Genomic DNA, 19,760 nt, shown 5'->3' with positions numbered 1-19,760 from the left:
TGAGTATGGCTCTTTTCTTCTATCTTTTTCTTGAAAATTTCGTTTAGATTTAGCGAAGTCTTTCCCTTTTGAGACTAATGACTCCTTATCTACCTTACTATTTTGAGTGCAGGAAATACCTCTGTCTTCATATTCGAAATTGTTCGACCTCTTTCTGGAAGCAACGCGATGTTAACTTTTCTGATATAACACTCATTTCGGGGTAGAATCTGAGTTAGGAGCCCTGGGGGGCAAGACAGGCCCAGTTTACAGTAAGGTCATTTGAAATGGAATGCAGGGACTAAGAAAGTTTTCCTCCGGGCAGGATACCTGGCAAGGGGAGAATGGACCTTAGATGCACAAATCCTAAGGCTTGTGGGAATTTAATTGCTCACACCTAGGGCAGCTGTGGGGGACTGTGCTGCCCACAGCTAAGATGGATGCTAATAACAGCTCCTTCGGATGAGTTTGTCCTCCTTGCTCGTTGGTATTTTCAACGAGGACTATAGTGAATAAAATGTAGGAAAAGCAGGCGCTTTCTTACCAAGATGGTAAAGTAGGAAGTTGGCAAGTTACGTTTAGAAAACCTTCAACAAGTCAAAAAAATTTTTATTGCCCTTAACCAAAATGGTAGTAAAGGTTGCCCCACGGTTTTGAAGCGTCTAACCCTTAACTAAGATGGCGTTTGGAGGCTTGTTGAAAATTGGCTTGCCCTCTTTTCTGCCCTTGACCAATATGGCTTCAGCGGCTTCGGTCACGTGACGCCGCGACTACGGCGCGGGAGAGGGGGTAGGAGGGCCCTTGAAGGGTGCGCGTTCCCGTGGCGGTGCACCGGGTAGGTTTCAGTCAGAGTCACTATGGCGGCTGGCGCTGGCAAGGTAAGCTGAGGCGGCGGGGCCAAGGGAAGGTGGACCCGTCGCGGCGTCCGGGCTCCCAATCCCCTGAGCCCGTCCGCAGAGAGGTCGGCCGAGGTCGTGGCCAGTCGCGGGGTTTGGCTGGGGTGGGTTGAGAGGGGCGAGGGCTGAAGCGGGCGGGCACCGGCGCCTGACGGCCGTTTGTTTTGATGTTTTCCCCCTCAGGTCGGAAAGTTTCCTGCCTCGTCGGTCACAGCCTGAGCGTGTCTCACCGGCCGCGAGTGGTGGAGGCTGCGGCGGACCCAACCCGGGGCCTCCAGGCCTCTCCCCCAATCTCCGGGCCAGCCTCCCTCCCCCACCTCCTCGTCCGCCCGGAGCTTCGGCTGCTGCCCCTGAGATGCGACCCTCGCGGGGGCGGCCCTGAGAAGAGGCGACCGGTGTGCTGAGCACCAGCCGGGAGCCCAGGCGACCAGGGACCAACTTCCTGCGGCCCAAGACCCCGGAGCCTCCCTCCGGGTCGCGCCTTGCTAGGTTCGCACCCGCCTGCGGAGCCGGATCCCCGCCCTGGTCGCGGGGACGCCCGCCAGGTGCCCGGGAGTCCCGCCTCGGCCGCTGCCCGCGCCCCCGCCGGCCCCAGCTCCTCGTGCCAAGGACCCCAGCCACCGCCGCCTGAGCCCGGGCGGTCCGGGCACCCGGTGCCACCTCCCGGGCGGCCTCCGCGCAGCAGGGGCAATGCAGACTGTCCCGCTGGCCGTCTAGAGCCCTCCGCCGCCTCCTCCATCGCCTTGTCCCACCACTCCCGAGGCCCTCGAGGACGGGCGGTGGCCGCCCAGGGGTGCTCAGCCGCACCTTTCTTCCGCCTGCAAGGACCCTTCTGGCCGCACCGACCCTTCCTTCATGCTGCAGTGCTGCAACATTTCCGCCACCGAGGGGGAAAAGCGGCCACGATCCCAAACAAAACACAAGAATTGGCGTGTGACTCATCTGCTTGGATACCTCCAGCCCCCAAACTGTCTTCCAGGAGTTTTCTGGGCCGAAGCTGTCCGATGTTTGAGCCTTTACTTCCCAGGGAAGAAGATGGACTGAAAGCCGCCAGTTGGGGACTTTTGGGTGATCAAGGCGCTGCTGGGTTTTCAAGGAGGTGATGGGGCTTGCTCTGGCTTGTCTTCCCACCCAAGTGAAGAGTTGTTGATGTTCACTGGTTATGCTTAGACAATGTACAGTTTGCTTTAATTTAAAATTGCGGGGGTGGATAAGGGGGTCTAGGCTTGTGAAGGGCAGCTCGGATCCGGTGGAACTCCTCTTTGTCCCTGGTAGGAGAGACACCCCCAAGTCTGTCCTCGATGCCGTCAGCCTTGGCCATCTTCACTTGCCGCCCGAACTCACACCCGTTTCAGGAGCGTCATGTCTACCTGGACGAGCCCATTAAAATTGGCCGCTCCGTGGCCCGCTGTCGACCAGCGCAGAATAATGCTACCTTTGATTGCAAAGTGCTGTCCAGGAACCATGCTCTCGTCTGGTTTGATCACAAGACGGGAAAGGTAATGTTACTAAGTTGTCTAACAATCGTTGCTTTTCGTTTCCCTTGGCGCTTTCTGCGTAAATGTATGCAGGATCCCAGGGTTTGCACCCAGAGGAGACTTTTCAGCCAGGCGGGGAAACCCAACTTTTTGTGTGCCTGGTTCTAGTGACTGAATGGAAAACAGAGAAGGAATTGTAATTAAATGCCTCGAGAGGGCGATGGCATCTTGATAACGTGGTCATTCCCAGTGAAATCCTAAACCCTAATGCGTTTTAGAAAGCTAGATAGTGAAACTTGGCTTCTTGCTTTCATTCTTTTCCGAAAGGTGAATTTGCAGTTCAGTGCTTGATGAAGAAAGCAGCACTTTCCAGAGCAATGCAGGGAATCTGTGGCCGGTACTATCCTGGGGCTCAAGTGTCTCAGTGATGAGATGTAGTTAACACCATAGCTTTTAACTGAGGACCTTTCTAGCAAAGGACAGTGTTTGTGTAAATTTACATTTTTAAAAGGTTTGAGAGGTATTTACCCATGAAGGAGTAATTTGCAGTTATCAAAGCTAATTTAATTAAGCATGAACAACTATAAGTTTATAATTTCAGAGTTTTGTTTGCAAGTTGGGTGAACAGATACCAATTGCTTTTGAAAATCACTGTTGATGTGCCCTTCAGCACTTTTTAAAAACAACTAATGCATACTTAGAAATCATTGTTAAAATTATTTTCTGAAAGTATATCCAGCTCTATCGATTATTGCATTACCTAGATGTTATAGGATGAATTTAGTTCTCATTATGTGTGAGTATTTTAGCATTTTTATGTTGGCACCCTAATTAACTGTACATGTAGATGCTTATGTCTTAATACAAGAAAAAAAATTGAGTAAAAAGACCCTTTCAATTTTAAAACTATCTTTGTATGTGGAGAATACACTAAAGAGCTCATCTTTGTGCTTAAATCGCAAGTTTTAGTTAAGCTACTGAATCCGTTCCAACTTAGAATTAAGTTATGTAAGACTAATAATATCTCCGGTTTTACCTCCTGACTTTTTGGACCCTCTTGCTGAGTTTAATGATTAAGTCTTTTTTAAAAGAAGAATTTAAATCTTAGAAGAGTTGTGTGTTGAAATGAAGGAAATCTGAGCCTGAAAAGGAAGAGAGAAAGGAATACTCCTGAATCACGGAATTATTATATAAATTGTTGTTCACAGAAAGGAGGAAAAGATTGCCCAAGTGCTCTGTGCTTGCATAATATCTATATCCTACTCTGTATGTAGAATGAGAACTAAAAAGTGTGTTATTTTTCTGTGTAACACCAGATGCTCCTTACCTGTGGAACAGATCCTTTTTTCTCCCTGGGAACTAAAGTTTGGGTGCCTGAAAGACCTCATAGATTACCACTAGTTATTTAAAGAACTCATCTTTCCAGCATACAAATTCAGACAGCAGTTACCAGCTAGTTGCCTTAACCAGCTTTTACATTTTTGTCTTTTTATGTCCCTGAGTAACAGTTAAGGTGCAACTTAATCAGATAATAAGTTTGCTTAAAGTACATTGCACATGCACCTTTTTTATTCTGATTCAGTACTTAAAGGAGGCTCAGATTTTTTCTTTTACTTAGTTGAAAAACAGTGATTACATGAACAGTGCTTTTCATAGTTATACTAAAACCTGGATAATTGGTTATTTTGAGATGACTAAGAATAGATCAATAATAAGTATTTTTTGTATAAATTAATATGATACGTTAAACTTTTGAATGTAATTTATTAGAAAACCTCATCTTAAAAGGATCACAGCTTATTTCTACCATTTGAATTTTTTTTGTCTTTCTTGCTTTTATTAGCTAAAACATACTCAGGATGTGAGGCCTTTAGGGTTCGATATAACTATTGATTATTGTACCACCTAATCTAGTTAAAACAAATAACCTGTCAGATCTTGCCATGTGATCAAATTGCTCTAGGAATTAACTACTTAAAATTTAGGTTTGAACAGACAGTAGGTTTTTATTGAGCATCTGTTATGTGCCATATATTGTAAGGTACATAGTTACAGAGAAAACCCACAGTTTGACCAAGTATCACTTACTGTTTTCTCTGTATGAAATTTCTAGTATAAAGATTTGTTATAATTGTATCATAACAAAAGTCCCCAGGGCCTAATATATATTCCTAGCAAATTTCTTCGTATAATAGTAGACTCCCCTCCTTCTGTATGCATTGCCTCAGGTAAGTTTGTTTGTTTTTCCTCAACCTGCTTTACACTTCAGATGTCTCTTCTGGGGATAATAATAGTATCTGTTATTGTTTTCACGATTCAGGTAATCATGTAAATCACTTAGCACCCTCTTGCTTGCCCTTAATAAGGGCTCAGATCTTAGAGAAGAGGGTGTTTGGAGTGGAGAGACGGGAACCATCTAGGCAGGTCTTTGCAATTTGCTGTAGTGCTGTGAAATCTTAGGAAGGTAGTGCAACATTTTTTTCTTTCATGTGATGGCATGTGTGGAAGTAATTTTTTAAATTGAAACACACGAAGTTGACGATTTTGTCCAAATTGTCACCTTACCTGGGAAGTGGAGAATTGGGGTAATATGCCCTTTGGTTAACTTTCAGTTTATGAGTGTTGCATTCTGCATTTGCCATTAAGGGAAGACCTTTAAAAGCTGAAAGAAATAATAGCCACTTAAAACTTTCTGATTAGTCAAGCAATACATGTTTATTGTAGGAAATCTGCAAAGTGTAGGCAGATGGGAGAGCTCGGTGACACTTTTTAATGCTAAGTTCAAGGAATGTTTTAATGGTATTTAAAACCTGGTGACAGGTTTGGCACAAAGTGGAATTTAATAAGCTTCCCCAAATCATCTACTCAGTGATGTAGCAGGTGGATATTGCCCAGCTTGGATTCCGGCCCTGTGTATCATCTTTCACTCCTGTTTGGAGGTCAGACTCTTCAAATTAGATGGCAGATAATAGCATGTTATAATTTCTCTGTTGACTCAAGGTACCACTGAGCAAGCAAATCTGTCCATATGGTGGTTATGTAGAAGAGCTAGTAAGTCAGGACTGCCTCCTGATTTGGGTGGCCCTGTTTGATTTGAATCTTTGTGAACCAGTGATAGTCTAGTGGTTGACACAGCAGTCTATTTCCAGCCTCACTGTAGTTTACCAAGTAGTAAGTACTAGTAGTAGTTGTCTACTTCCAGTTTCACTTTTTAAATTTAAATTCAACACATTCTTGAGCACCTCTTCTATCTTGATCTGTTTTAGTGGAGGGCATAGTGGTGGGTGAGGGGAGGGGGAGAAAAATCATAAGAATTGGTGAGAAATTGTTACCCCTTTTTAGGAGTTTATATTTCAGATAGAGAGGGTGACTAAGCACCTTGACAACAGTTGATTGGAGATAGTATTATTTAAGTTTAAATGGCAAGAGAAGGATGGTATTTGAGACTTTAAAATCGGAATGGATAGGTACAGGTAAAGAGAAGATGCTTTTCTGGCTTGTGTTTGTATGAGAGGATGAAGGTGGAATAAAACAGACACGGAAGCTGATTTTGTTGGACTGAAGGGTCCTTTTGGAGAGTTGCTGTGATAGTAGCTGTGAGAGCACATTCGTCATGTGTATGTTTTCATGTTTGTGCCTTGTTTTTGTGATTAGTTGTCAGACCCTGGAGAAGAGGGTCTCTGCCTTATGTGTTTTCTTTTATTTCTTAGGAAGTAGATGTTGAGTAACTGAAGCTGAGTAGAAGAGTGTGGAGACAAGTTGTGGAGTGCCTTTATTTATTTTTCAAGGAAGTGGACCCATGGGATATGGAAAGGGAGAGTTCTGTGCAGAGCACTGACGTACCAAACCATAATTTACGAGTGATAAAACATGTAGAGTGACCTGGAACAAGGAAAATGGGTAACCAGTAGCTTAAGTTATTTTGTACTAAGTTATTTCTTACTCTGTTACCATGCTATTCTAAATACTTTACATGTTAGCTTATTTAATAGTTAAGTATCTATTTAAGATAGGTGGGAGTTCCTTGGTTGGTCCAGTGGCTAAGACTTTTTGGCCTCTGTCTCACAGGATCTTAGTTCTCTGATCAGGGATGGAACCCGCCCCCCGCTGCAGTGGAAGCTCGAAGTCTTAACCACCCAGCCACAAGAGAAGTCCTGAATCCAAGCACTTAATCACTCTGCTATTCCAGGGCTTTGTGAAACCTTAGATACGATGCCATTTTGTAGGGGTACAGGCCAGGTTCACAGTAGGAATGAAAATGACTAAATGCCAGAAAGTGAAAAAAAAGACAAGTGTGTTGTCTGTTAGGACTTCAGCAAAGAGAGAAGTGCCATATGGACTGGAGATTGTAGGGAGGGTTTCATGGATGAGATGCAGTTTGAGCTAAGACCTTAGGACTTTGTGAATAGGGCAGAATGTAGACAGCCAGAATCAGTCAGAAAGGAGTTATGGGTGGGAAGAAATCTGATGCCTCAAGTAAAGGCATAGAAGCAGGAATGATGTGGTATGTTTCAAGGACACTGCAAGAAAGTCACTGCAAGGGAGGAATCTCCAGAATTTGACAACCAGGGTTGTTTTCTTTTGTCTTCTTCCTATATGACTGCAGAGATCCTGGCCTCAGTTTTGGGGGAGAGTGGCAGATCCTATATTCATTGATCTTGTTTATTTGTGTGTTGTTTCAACAGATGCCTAATTTTTTTATTGTGGTTGTTGACAGAAGTTATAAAGGTCAGAAAGAGCTGATTTTTGTGAAAAAGACATGTATTTGACATGTTTAATACGGATTAATGTAAACATGTTTGGAAGGCCCGGTTATATATCCACAGGACATAATCATTTCCTTCTGTCTTACTTTTCACAGTAGTGGAAAGTTAATGAAATATTTTATCCATTTATCCATCCATTGTTTAAAATATGGACTGTGTATACACTTTAAACATTTTTGTTCTGCTTATTTGACTTCACTCCCTTGGTTGAATTTACTCTTTACCTTCTCAGGCTCCTGTTTGGTTTTCTCAAATGGTATTTATGTTAAAGCTTAGTATCTATTCTTTTTTATAAATAGGGAGGAGGGTGTCTGTCATTCAGAGTTTTAAGTGAAAAGACTGTGAGATTGGTTCTTGATATGTGTCAGCTGCTTGAACTGAGAGAAACGGTGGCATTTGTTAGCTGCAGGAGTGTCTAGAGGCTCCTGCCCAGGCTTCTCTCACTGCCGCTGTCAGTGGATGAGCAATCTATATGCCCCTGTTCAAAGTCTGGGTTGCTAGACTGCTAATCTTTCCCCCCATTGATTTTTAGCATGATATGCAAAGCCTTCAAAATCCATCTCTCATTTCCGTTTTTTTTTTCAGCTCTTGTTTTCTGTTACTCTTTTTTTTTTCCCCCTTTGCCCCAGACTCTGCAGTAGCTATGTGACAGTCCTCACTGTTCCTTGAAAAAGTGCCTTCCTTTCTTTTTTTTAAAGCTATTTTGTCTTCCAGAATGACTTTTTCCCTTTGTCCCTTGAGGCCCAGTTCCAGTGTGAAACCTTTCCCTACTCCCACTAACTGAAGAATTAATTGCTTCTTCCTCTGTGTTCCCATAGAACTTTGTATATAATTTCATTATGAGACACAAACAAGAAAATAACTGTGATGCACACAGCCAGATGTGTGCTCTTGAGAACAAAGGACTAGACAGTACATAAATGTTTGAATGAGTGAAATGAACAATGAAGCAGTCTCTGTTTCTGCAAACCCTGAGGAGGGTCAGAGAGCAGAAGGTCATTCGAGTTAGTTCTCAATTTGAGATCACAGACTCAATTTCCAATAGGTACTGTTTGTATAAATCATTACTCATTGAGAATTTGCAGTGTGCAAGGCACTTTGCCAGATGTTTTGGTATCTTAGATAATCTTGTGGTTGGTGATATAATTTTGAGCCATTATATTTATATCCATTCTCATGCAAAATAATACTTTTAAGGATTTAATAATATTCAGCATACTTTCTTATTTCACTTGATCTGTATAACACGTAAGAGGTAGGTAGAGCAACTGAAGACTGGCTCCATTTTATGAAAAGAGTTTGCTCTTTAGAGGTTATTTGCCCAAGGTCATCTCTTAGTAGCTATGGAGAGGTGGAACCAGAATCTAGATCGTTTCCCTCTGAAATAAAAGCTAGCTGCTAGACATTTATTCTAAACTATCTTATTATGGAGTTAACAATTATAATGAAAATCTGTCTTTTGCTCTCTTTAAGGGTAATCTAATCTATTATTTTCTGGGAGTATGACTGAATAACTTGTTGTATGACAAACTTCCAAAGACTGAGAGTCTGAGTTAATTATTTTTCTGAGTCAGCTAGCGTTTTTTAAACATCCCCCTACTACTCCTAGCAATAAATGCATTTTTTCCTAAGTTGGCATTCAGGCAACTGATTTGGATTTGAGTGTTTATGCAAATAAATGAAATGGCCTTGGAAAAACTTGTTTCCCATGTAAATTTTTAATCCTTTATAAAGAGAGCAACTGACAGGTGTAGAGGAAAAAGGAAAGTTTGTGTAGGTATTTAAAAGCATGGAAGACTTTGGTGATTCTACTGAATCCTTTGTAAAATGTATAATCTGGATTAGATTTTAATTTAAAAATGTAGGAAAGTTTGTTTTCTTATTTATTTGCTTTTATCTGTACTTTCAGGCTTACGGTTTTATCTACATTTATAGCTACTGACTTATTCTAGCTGAGCCAAGTAGAAATAAATTTCAAATATGGACTTTCAAGCTATTTATTTTCTTATTTTTTACTTGTACAAGTAACAGATACATTGTTATAAAAATTGAAGCAATAGGGAAGTATGTGGAGTATATGTGCATCATCTTTCACATAGATACCTTTTACCTTCTAGAAGTAACCATTGTTACTAGCTTGGTATGTAGTTTTCAGAACTTCTGCTGTGCATTTGTCTACTTGGGTATATAGATAAATAGTTTTTTGTTGGTTTTTTTTTTCTTAAGCAATTGGATAATAATTCTGAATGTACCTGTTACCTGATGATATCAAGTGAATTGTGATAAGCTTATCTAAAATGTGTTAATATGCTCTAAGTTAAGACCAGCATCTAGACTGCTGTAAAATTAATATCACTTCATTGAGTGCTTACCAGGTAGTATACTGAGTTTTATGTATGTTATCTCATTTAATCCTCACAACAGACTTATGCAGTAGGGACTATTATTTTCCTTACAGTGAGAAAACTAAGTTTCAGGGAGTCGAAGGAATTTTTTTCAGGGTAATACAGGTAGTGGTGAAGTCAGGGTTCGAACTCCAGTCATTTGATTACAAAATGCATACTCTTGATCACTCTGTTGCTTATTACCTCAGCACCTCTACACAATTAGTCATCGTTAATCTCATCACCAACCAGTTAGTGAGCAATATACTGAAAGAAAAAAATTGAAATAAAAACCTTATTGTCTGTTAACTCATAGATATTTTTTATAGTAAATCTGTGTAGAGTTGTAATTGAAGGTCAGTTCCTCAAACAGTATTTATTCATCACTTAAATTTTTACAATTTGAAAAAGAAAACAACTCTACATGTAAAGATATTATAGTATCACTGTTCAGATAGTATAATATACTAAAAAAAGGTATATCATACTTTATATAGTATATTTTATAATATGCTAAAAACTACTCTTTTTCATTAGATAATTTATAAACATACTTTATTTTTATTGAGGTATAGTTGATTTGCAAAATATGTTTCAGGTATATAATAGTAGTTCACGATTTTTAAAGATTATTCTCCATTTGAAGTTGTTATAAAAAATGGACTGTATTCCTTGTGCTGTACAATTATCCTTATAGCTTATTTATTTCGTAGATAGTAGTTTGTACCTTTTAATCTCCTACTCCAGTCTTTTCCTTCTCCCCGCTGGTAACCACTATTTTCTTCTCTGTATCTGTGTGTCTGTTTGTTATATTCAATGGTTTGCTTTATTTCTTAGATTCTATGTGTAAGTGTTAACATACAGTATTGGTCTTTCTCTTTCTGACTTATTTCACGAAGCATAGTACCGTCCTGGTCCATTCATGTTGTTGCATATGGAAAAATGTCATTCTTTTTTGTGGCTTAGTAATATTTCATTGTATGTCTGTACCAAATCTTCTTTACCCATTCATCCGTTGGTGGATACTTAAGTTGGTTCCATATCTCGGCTATTGTAAATAATGTTGCTATGAACTTTGGGGTCCATGTGTCTTTTTGAATTAGCCCTTTTTTGTTTTTTTTTGGCTATATGCCAAGGATTGGAATTGCTGGATCATATGGCAGTTCAGTTGCTCAGTCGTGTCCAAATCTTTGCGACCCCATGAATTGCAGCACACCAGGCCTCCCTGTCCATCACCATCTCCCAGAGTTCACTCAGACTCGCGTCCATCGAGTCTATAATGCCATCCAGCCATCTCATCCTCTGTCGTCCCCTTCTCCTCCTGCCCCCAATCCCTCCCAGCATCAGAGTCTTTTCCAGTGAGTCAGCTCTTCGCATGAGGTGGCCAAAGTACTGGAGTTTCAGCTTTAGCATCATTCCTTCCAGAGAAATCCCAGGGTTGATTTCCTTCAGAATGGACTGGTTGGATCTCCTTGCAGTGCAAGGGACTCTCAAGAGTCTTCTCCAACACCACAGTTCAAAAGCATCCATTCTTCGGCACTCAGCCTTCTTCACGGTCCACCTCTCACATCCATACATGACCACAGGAAAAACCATAGCCTTGACTAGACAAACTGATCGTAGTCCTATTCTTAGTTTTTTGAATAATATTCATACTGTTTTCCACAGTGGCTACACCAATTTATAGTCCCACCAAAAGTGTATAAGAGTTCCCTTCTCTCCACATCCTTCACTGGATAATTTCTAAGTATAATATGTTTGGGGTTGTATTTTAAATTGTATATATGAAGCTCTCCCATAAGTAAATCTAATTTAGAAAACAATGAATTAATGTGTTTTTTAACTATTTAAATGTAGAAATAATTATATTATTAGATGCTAATTATAAATTTCCTTTCACTTCAAAAGTTCAGGGATGGAAGGTAAGATCATGTTGTATGTTACTAGTATAGCTGTGGTAGCTGGTTGTAGAGTAAATGAAATCTATAGCTTTGAATTTTTTGGAAAAGTTTGCTTAGTAAAAGGGAATGTTATAGAGTTATCATATAAACCAGCCATTTTACTTCTATGTATATACCCAGAAGAAATCAAAACATATGTCCACACAAAAACTTGTACAGATATTCATAGTAGAAAAAAAAAAAGAAACTACTCATTATTCATCAACTGATGAGTTGATAAATAAAGTGTGGTATACTATATAAAAAAATATTTGGCAATTAAAAGGAATGAAATATTGATACATGGAATAACATGGATGAACCTTGAAAACACTATGTTAAGTGCAAGAAGCCAGACATGAAAGGCCACATATGGTTTAATTTTATTTACATGCAGTTGGTAAAGAACCTGCCTGTAATCCAGGAGACCCACGTATGATCCCTGGATTGGGAAGATCCCCTGGAGAAGGAAATGGCAACCTATTTCAGTATTGTTACCTGAAGAATTCCATGGACAGGGGAGTCCATGGAGTTGCAAAGAGTTTGATATAATTGAGCAACTAACACACATGGAATGTGTAGGATAGGCAGCTTATTGGAAAAGACCCTGATGCTGGAAAGATTGAAGGTAGGAGAAGGGGGCAATAGAGGATGAGATGGTTGGATGGCATCACCCACTCAATGGACGTGAGTTTGATCCAGCTCCGGGAGACAGGGAAGGACAGGGAATCCTGGTATACTGCAGTCCATAGGTTGCAAAGAATTGAACACAACTTTGCTACTAAACAACAACAACAACAACAACAGGATAGGTAGTTCCACAGAAGGAAGGTAGATTAGTGGTTATGAGGAGCAGGAAGTAACGGGAAGTGTGATGGTTAATTTTATGTGTAAACTTGGAGAGGCCAGGGTGTCCAGTTTTGGTTAAATATCAGTCTAGATGTTGCTGTGAAGGTATTTTTAAAATGTGACTAACATTTAAATCAGTAGGCTTTGAATAAAGCAGATTACCCTCAAGAATGTGAGTGAGCCTTATCCAATTAGTTGAAAGCCTAAAGAAAAAAGACTGAGGTTCCTCCCAAGAAGGAATTCTGCCTTCAGAGGGCCATCGTATTCCAGGCTGCAGTAGCAGCTCTTCCTTCTCTAGCTTGCTGGCCTACCCTGGAGATTTCAGACTAGATGGCCCCTAGCATGTTACGGGAGCTAATTCCTTAAAATAAATCTTTATCTCTGTATGTATATATGTATATGGTGTGTGTGTGTGTGTGTGTGTGTGTGCACGCACACACCTACATCCTCTTAGCTCTGTTTCTGTAGAGAACCCTGGCTGATAAATACATGGAGTGACTGCTAAATTGGTACAGGTTTCTTTTGGAGATGATCAAAATGTTATAAAATTGTGATTGATGGTTGCACAGCTCTGAACTGTACACTTTAAATTGGTGAATTGTATGGTATGTGAATTAAATCTCAAAAAAAAACTCCTGTGGAAAAAGAGATATTAGATGCTGTAATAGACTTGTGAAACCAAGTAGTGTGTAAGGAAGTGGAAGAGTGTAGAGTTCAAAGTGGGTAGGACCAGCAGAGCTTTTGAAGTACGGTGTGGCTTAATTTTTGTCACTAGTTTCTTAGTGTGAATGCCTTATACTCTTGGTTAGACTTTTGTTTATTAAATTTAGTAGACAGAGAGTGTGTTTCGAAACTTTACATTTGTTGAAACAAAAGTCTAACCAAGAGTAAGATATTGATACTAAGAAAGTAGTGACAAAATTTTGGTATTACTGAGAAGTTGTAGTGCCAAAGTCTTCATGTGGGATTTGAGAAATGATTGGAAAGATGCATTGTATAAGTCTCAATCTGAACCTGGAGATCTTAAGATAATAATTTTACTCACCGGTGAATTTCTTGTATATTCAGGCTGATAGAGCATGGTAAACTATTGTTAGAATGAATGATGTTGCCTTGACTAAGGAAGTATTCATAGTTGTGCTTAAACTGGGACCATCCCTGGTCTTTAACAAGTATCTCAGTGTCTCGTGTGCAGACAGCAGGGTGGTGCCCAGTTGTTAGTTGCTAAGTTGTGTCTGATTTCCTTTGCGACCCCATGAACTATATGTAGCCTGCCAGTCTCCTCTGTCCATGAGATTTGCCAGGCATGAATACTGGAGTAGGTTGCCATTTCCATCTCCAGGGCATCTTCTCGACCCAGGGATCAAACCTGAGTCTTCTGCATTGGCAGGCGGGTTCTTCACCACTAAGCCACCAGATAGTGCCCAGTAGGTAGTACTGAAAAATACAGTTACAATACAGATAAGTCCAACAATAGAGGTATTTATGAATCACTGTTACCAAGGAGCTAAGGGAGTGATGTATTCCTTATCCTAGGATTGGGGGTAGAAAATATGGAAGGAGTGAAGTGAACTTCCCAGAGAAAGTTGTCTTTAAGCTACTGTTTGAAGAGTGAGTTTTTTACTCTCTGTATAAAAAAGAGCAGCACTTTCCAGCCCCAGGGAATCGTGTGTATTTAAGTCAGAAAAGCCTAAAGAGAATGATGTAATCTGGGAAATGCAAACCCAGAAGTTAGCAGAATTGAGGAGGGGAGAATAAAGCCGCTGTCAAATCTTTGGGCTAGTGGAACACTGCTGGTGGGAGTTCTAGGGTTGGGCTACCTTAGTTGGAATCCTGGCTGCACTGCTTGCCAGACGGGTGACCTTGGGGAGTCTTCTGTGTCTCCTTTTCCCTCATCTGTAAAAGAAGGATAATAGTGGGATTTGCCCTGTTGGATCGTCGTAGAGATCGTGAGAATTCACATAAGGCAGTTAGCAGAATGCTTGGCATGGAATAAGCACAGTCTCTGCCTTAGCGTAGTTCGATTTAGGATTTTTTTACTTCATGATGGTATGACAGTGATCATAAATTCAGTAGAACAGCGCTTCAGATTTTGGGTTTTGATTTTTTCCTGCTATATGTGGTATGGTACTCCCTTGGGATACAGGGGTAGTGACAGCGAGCCACAGCTCCTTGTCAGCTATGCGATCACAAGGATAAACAGCCAATACGATTACAACCGTCTGTGCCCACACGGCCCTTCTGTTTTTCATTTTTAGTATAGTATTCAATAAATTACATGAGGTATTCGGCACTTCATTATAAAATAGGCTTTGTGTTAGATGGTTTTTCCCAACTGTAGGCTAACTTAAGTGTTGTGAACACGTGTAAGGTAGGCTAGACTGAGCTATGATGTTCAGTAGGTTAGATGTATGAAATGCGTTTTCAACTTACAATAGGTTTATTGGGATGTAACATCATTGTAAGTGTAGGGAGATCTGCACTCAATAACTTGTATCTATTTTAATTTTTCTTTGTATTTTTAGTTGGTGTGTTTCCACAGTAAGACCTATAAGCTTATTTTTCATAAGTATGCTTTTTCATGATTAAAAAGTTTTTTTTCTCCTTTGAATATCTGTCTTTAGAGTCTCCTCAACTAAGTAAATTATTTGACACCTTGGAACTTTTTTGAATGTGTTAAAGAAGTAGTGTGACACAGTAAAAAAATATTTGGTCTTTGTCCGAGGTTCCTGGCGCACAACTAAAACTCTTGGAATCTCCCGAATGATAAGAGTGTCTTTTGTATGTTAATAAGATGACTGGTGGCCGGGAGACCCTGGATAGCTGGTGCTGGTCAGGATGATGCTGGTCACCAGAAAGAATAAGTGATTAGAGGGCTGGAACTGTGAGACCTGCTTACCATCTCTGGGAAGAGGAGGGGTAGCAGACTGAATGAAGTCTGAATTCTATAAAGACTCTTGAACAGTGAGGTTCTGGGAGCTTTTGGTTTGGTGATCACATCAAGGTCCTCGAAGGGTGGCTCAGCTGAGAAGACATGGAACCTTCCTGCCCTTTCCCCCATATCTTATTCTTTGCAACTGTTTCATTTGACTGTTCCTAAATTATATCCTTGTTGGAGGTGTCAGTGACAACCTGGGACTTTGACTGGCATTAGACTGGGGCAGTCTTGTGGGAATGAGCCCTTAACTTTTTGAATGTGGAATTCACTCTAGGCAGATAATGTCAGAATTGAACTGTGGGACACTCAGCTTGTATTGGGGCTCCCCTGATAGCTCAGCTGCTAAAGAATCCACCTGCAATGCAGAAGACCCTGGTTTGATTCCTGGGTTGGGAAGATACCCTGGAGAAGGTAAAATGGCAAACCCACTCCAGTGTTCTTAGTTGAATAATCCCAATGACAGAGGAGCTTGGTGGGCTACAGTCCATGGGGTCGCAAAGAGTCAGACATGACTCAGCAACTAAGCACAAACACGAACGAACAGCTTGTATTAGAAAGCTGGAAAAGTAGTGTTGGAAAAGACAACCACACATTTAGTAACACAAGTATTGTGAGTATAAACAGTTCAAATAGTCTTATTAATATCCATTATCCAGTACTACCAAGTTTGTATGGTTTCCCTTTAAAAGGAACAAAAGATCATTAGCATACTTGGCCTATGACGCTTGATATAGAATTAAAGGAGTTGAGTAAGTTATATGATGAAAATCTAGTTACTCAGGAAATGTAAAAGAGTGTATATGCTATATTAGGCAACATGGGGCATAATGAAAGTATTAGGATGTTACTTTGATCTTCGAGGAGCTTATTGTAGTTTAATTGGGAAGCCAAAACTAACTCCATAAACAACTAGGGAAGAATTAAGTTCTAAATGGAATTAAGAGCTCTATGTGGTTAAGGTGGAGAAAGCTTGAATTGGACCCTGAAAATTTAGGGTAGAAGTAACAGGTGTCCTTGGTGTATAAAAGTCTGTGTGAAAAGGCATGAAGCCAGAGGGATAGTCTAGCAGCAGTTGTGTGTTAAGGAGCTCGAATACTGGATGGACCAGGCAGTTGGGGTTAAATGACAGTGGTGAACTTGTCAGGTTCCATTTTAGGAAGACTGTGACGGTACAAGTGTTGATGGGGCAATAGGGCAGAAATCTTTAAGGAACGAAGGCCCAAGCCCTGGGATTAAGAATCTTGGTTTGTAATTTAGGAGAAAGTCATGCTTCCCCTTAATCCAACCACATAAGCCTAATAACTAGGCTGATATGTTCTACAGTGGGTTATGAAATACCCATCTGCTTTATTAAGGTGGACTTAATAATAAAGTGATAGGAAAATGGTGAAGATTTGATTCATAGTGAGTAGACAAAATTCGAAGTTTCCCAAGTATGATTTCTTATTTTCAAGATTGTTTTTCTCTTGACATATTAAAAGATTCCACTTGTGTGCCTCATTTCAAGGTATTTTTTTCACCAGTTACTCTATATTCTGGAATAAACTTAAATGCCATTTCTGACATTGTCAGAAGTATAGATTTACTGTTTTGAATGAAAAGTAAAAGAAATTACAAGGATAATGAAGAGAATATTGTATATGAATGTCCCAGTCAGAGGCAAATATTAAGTGACAGTACTTACTTCAGTAGATGTAGATTTTAAAGCATAAAATTTATGTAGTAGTACTGCTTTTGCCGTTTTAAATTGATGCTGTAAGCTGAGGTTTTTGTTCATAATTGTCAGTTGTATGGAGGCAGAGTTTTCAGAGAAGCATCAGTGAAGTTTATTGACATTATTGTGGTTTTTCTTTTTCATTTTTTTTAGCTTTATCATTCCTATTGTTCTTGGTTTTAATAGTTCATTTATTCCTGCCCCCCCTTAACCTGATTTGAGAATTGTATCAAAATTTTATCCTTTGTTTTAGCTGCATCTATTTTGAAAGCTGATATAACAACAGATAAACTTTCTGAACAATATGTGAGAAACTGATTAAAAAGCATTTTCCATTATTAGGTGATTCCATTATAAAAGTTAGTCATTATTGCTTCCTAGTTTTACTATTTACTGTCTATATTACTACTGCCTTGTCATAGCAGCATGGAAGTATAGGTAAGTAAATTACAGATTTCATTGTAGCTCTACTGATTACTGTTACCATGTTTCATATATATGTGTGTGTGATATAAAATATATATGTATTTAATTCTGATATTTGACTCTTGCTGCCAGAATATTATTCCCTAGAACAAAATATTTGGAGTGTAGGTATCTGAATGTTGGGACTAGAGGAAAAAAAAAATTTTTTTTTTTAAACCGCCTTAAAAAAAACTTGTTAAAAGGGAATACTCTTTTTCTTTTCTGATTTTCTGTTATTAGTGTCATAGCTCCAGGTTTATGGCTATGTAATAACCTTGATGCTAACTGCTAAGTCACTTCAGTCGTGTCCGACACCATAGATGGCAGCCCACCAGGTTCCCCCGTCCCTGGGATTCTCCAGGCAAGAACACTGGAGTGGGTTGCCATTTCCTTCTCCAATGCATGAAAGTGAAAAGTGAAAATGAAGTCACTCAGTCATGTCCAACTCTTTGTGACCCCATGGACTGCAGCCCACCAGGCTCCTCCATCCATTGGATTTTCCAGGCAAGAGTACTGGACTGGGGTGCCATTGCCTTCTCCAATAACCCTGATAGTAGCAGTTAATACTGTTACTCAGCTCACCTAACGTGTCAGCTTTCTTTTGCTTTTGAATTTTCTGATTATCTGCAGATTTGGGCTGGGTAAGTCTGAGTTTTATATATAGCTTTAAGCAGTGCAGGTGCACAAAATAAAAAAATGATATAATTTTTATGTATGTTTTACATTGTTACTTTTATTATATTTTCCATTTTCTATTGCTGTCACTTGCAAATTTTTCATTAATTCATACTTTGTGGTTTTTAATCTCTTTGCTATTTAAAGTATAGATGTATTTTGGATACATTCTGAATTTTGTTATTCTAAATCAGAATTTATTAGATGAAAGTTTGAAGCTGTTGTGACAACATTTTGCTGATTGCCACAGTTCTCACTAGTTTACCCCTTGTCTTCATAAAATGAACTTGGATCATGTTTATCGCAAAGCTTATCCCTTGATTATGTATTATTCTGGAAATTATATTATTCTTGATTATATATTATCAACTCCTTAGGTGGCTCAGAGGTTAAAGCGTCTGCCTGGAATGCAGGAGACCCGGGTTCAATCCCTGGGTTGGGAAGATCCCCTGGAGAAGGAAATGGCAACCCACTCCAGTACTCTTGCCTGGAGAATCCCATGGAGTTAGATAGCATCGAGTGTGGGTGACACCGTAGAGCAATAGGCCTCTGATGCTGTGTCCTTGATATGATGAGTTACACTGATTGAGTTTTGAATATTAAACTAACTTCATATTCCTGGGGTAAAATCCACTTGATTGTACGTATTATCCTGTTTTACATTGCTGGATTTGATTTACTTATATTTCGTTCAGGCTTTTGCTTCTCTGTTCGTGAAAGATTAGTCTTAAACGCTTGTTAGGAGTTTACTAGTGAAGTCATCTGGATCTGTCCTTTTTGTTGTGGTTGGAATGTTTTAAACTGTAAGTTTAATTTCTTTGTTAGCTATATAGCTTTTCAGGTCTTTTTCTTCTCATGTTAACTTCATTAGATTGTGTCTTTCCAGTAATTTGTCTGTTTCATTTAATTTGTTGCATTTATTGGCATAACATTATAACATTACCTCATTATCCTTTTAATGTCTGTAGAATCAGTAGTGATGTTACTTATCTCATTCTCAATACTGATAATTTGTATCTTTTCTCTGTTTTCATTATTTTGGCTAGACATATATCTGCTTAATCAAATATTTAAAATAGATTTTTTAAAATTATTTTTTCTACTTTCTGTTCTATAGCTTTCTGCCCTTATCTTTATTGTATCCATTTTTCTACCTTCCTCAGGTTTAATTTCCTCTTCTGTTTGCCAGTTTCTTAAATTGGAAGCTTAGATCACTGATTTAAAACCTCTTCTAATAAAAGCATGTGATGCTATAATATAACCATTTTAATGAACAAGTTGACTTTATTATAATGTTAAATTTGTATATATCTAGTGACCCAGCAGTTTTTCACCTAGATATATATGCTAGAAAAATTTTCTTTTTACAAATCTGTATCAGGAGACATGCTCAACCATGTTGGTAGTAGCATTTTTCACAATAGCAAAAACTGGAAATAGTTTAGATGCCCATTGACAGAAATATATATATATATTTCTTCTAATTCACTCTATGGAATACATACAGAAGTGAACAGGAATGTACAACAGCTGTTTATGTCAATGTAGTGAATCTGAGAAATTTAGAATGAAAAAAGCAAGTTAAAAGAATACTTAGACTATGATGCCAGTTAGTATAAAGTTTAAAAATCACAATACTCATTCATACATCCATTTTACTACATATATAGTAATAG

At 39.4% G+C, this 19,760-nt stretch overlaps 1 protein-coding gene and 1 non-coding gene across 51 annotated transcripts in view; both read left to right on the top strand.

The window, feature by feature from the left end:
• The first annotated feature begins 735 nt into the window (after nt 1–735).
• The window catches only part of SLMAP (sarcolemma associated protein), a 157,103-nt gene continuing 138,078 nt past the window's right edge, over nt 736–19,760 (top strand). For 26 of the 50 annotated variants that reach the window (XM_069560615.1, XM_069560617.1, XM_069560596.1 and 23 more), the window contains exons 1-2: nt 736–857; nt 1,059–2,374. In XM_069560615.1, the coding sequence (XP_069416716.1) occupies nt 2,177–2,374 (198 nt within the window). In that variant the 5' untranslated portion in view covers nt 736–857; nt 1,059–2,176. The remainder of the gene's footprint in view (nt 858–1,058; nt 2,375–19,760) is intronic. The other 24 variants (XM_069560595.1, XM_069560597.1, XM_069560608.1 and 21 more) reach the window with 1 other exon arrangement.
• TRNAS-GGA (transfer RNA serine (anticodon GGA)) lies at nt 18,455–18,527 on the top strand. The gene has a single exon. It is a non-coding gene; the product is annotated as a tRNA-Ser (tRNA).

Source organism: Ovis canadensis, chromosome 19 (assembly GCF_042477335.2).
Source record: "Ovis canadensis isolate MfBH-ARS-UI-01 breed Bighorn chromosome 19, ARS-UI_OviCan_v2, whole genome shotgun sequence".
Lineage (NCBI taxonomy): Eukaryota > Metazoa > Chordata > Mammalia > Artiodactyla > Bovidae > Ovis > Ovis canadensis.
Note: the sequence above shows the minus strand (reverse complement) of the source record. Positions and strands in the feature narration are given on the sequence as shown.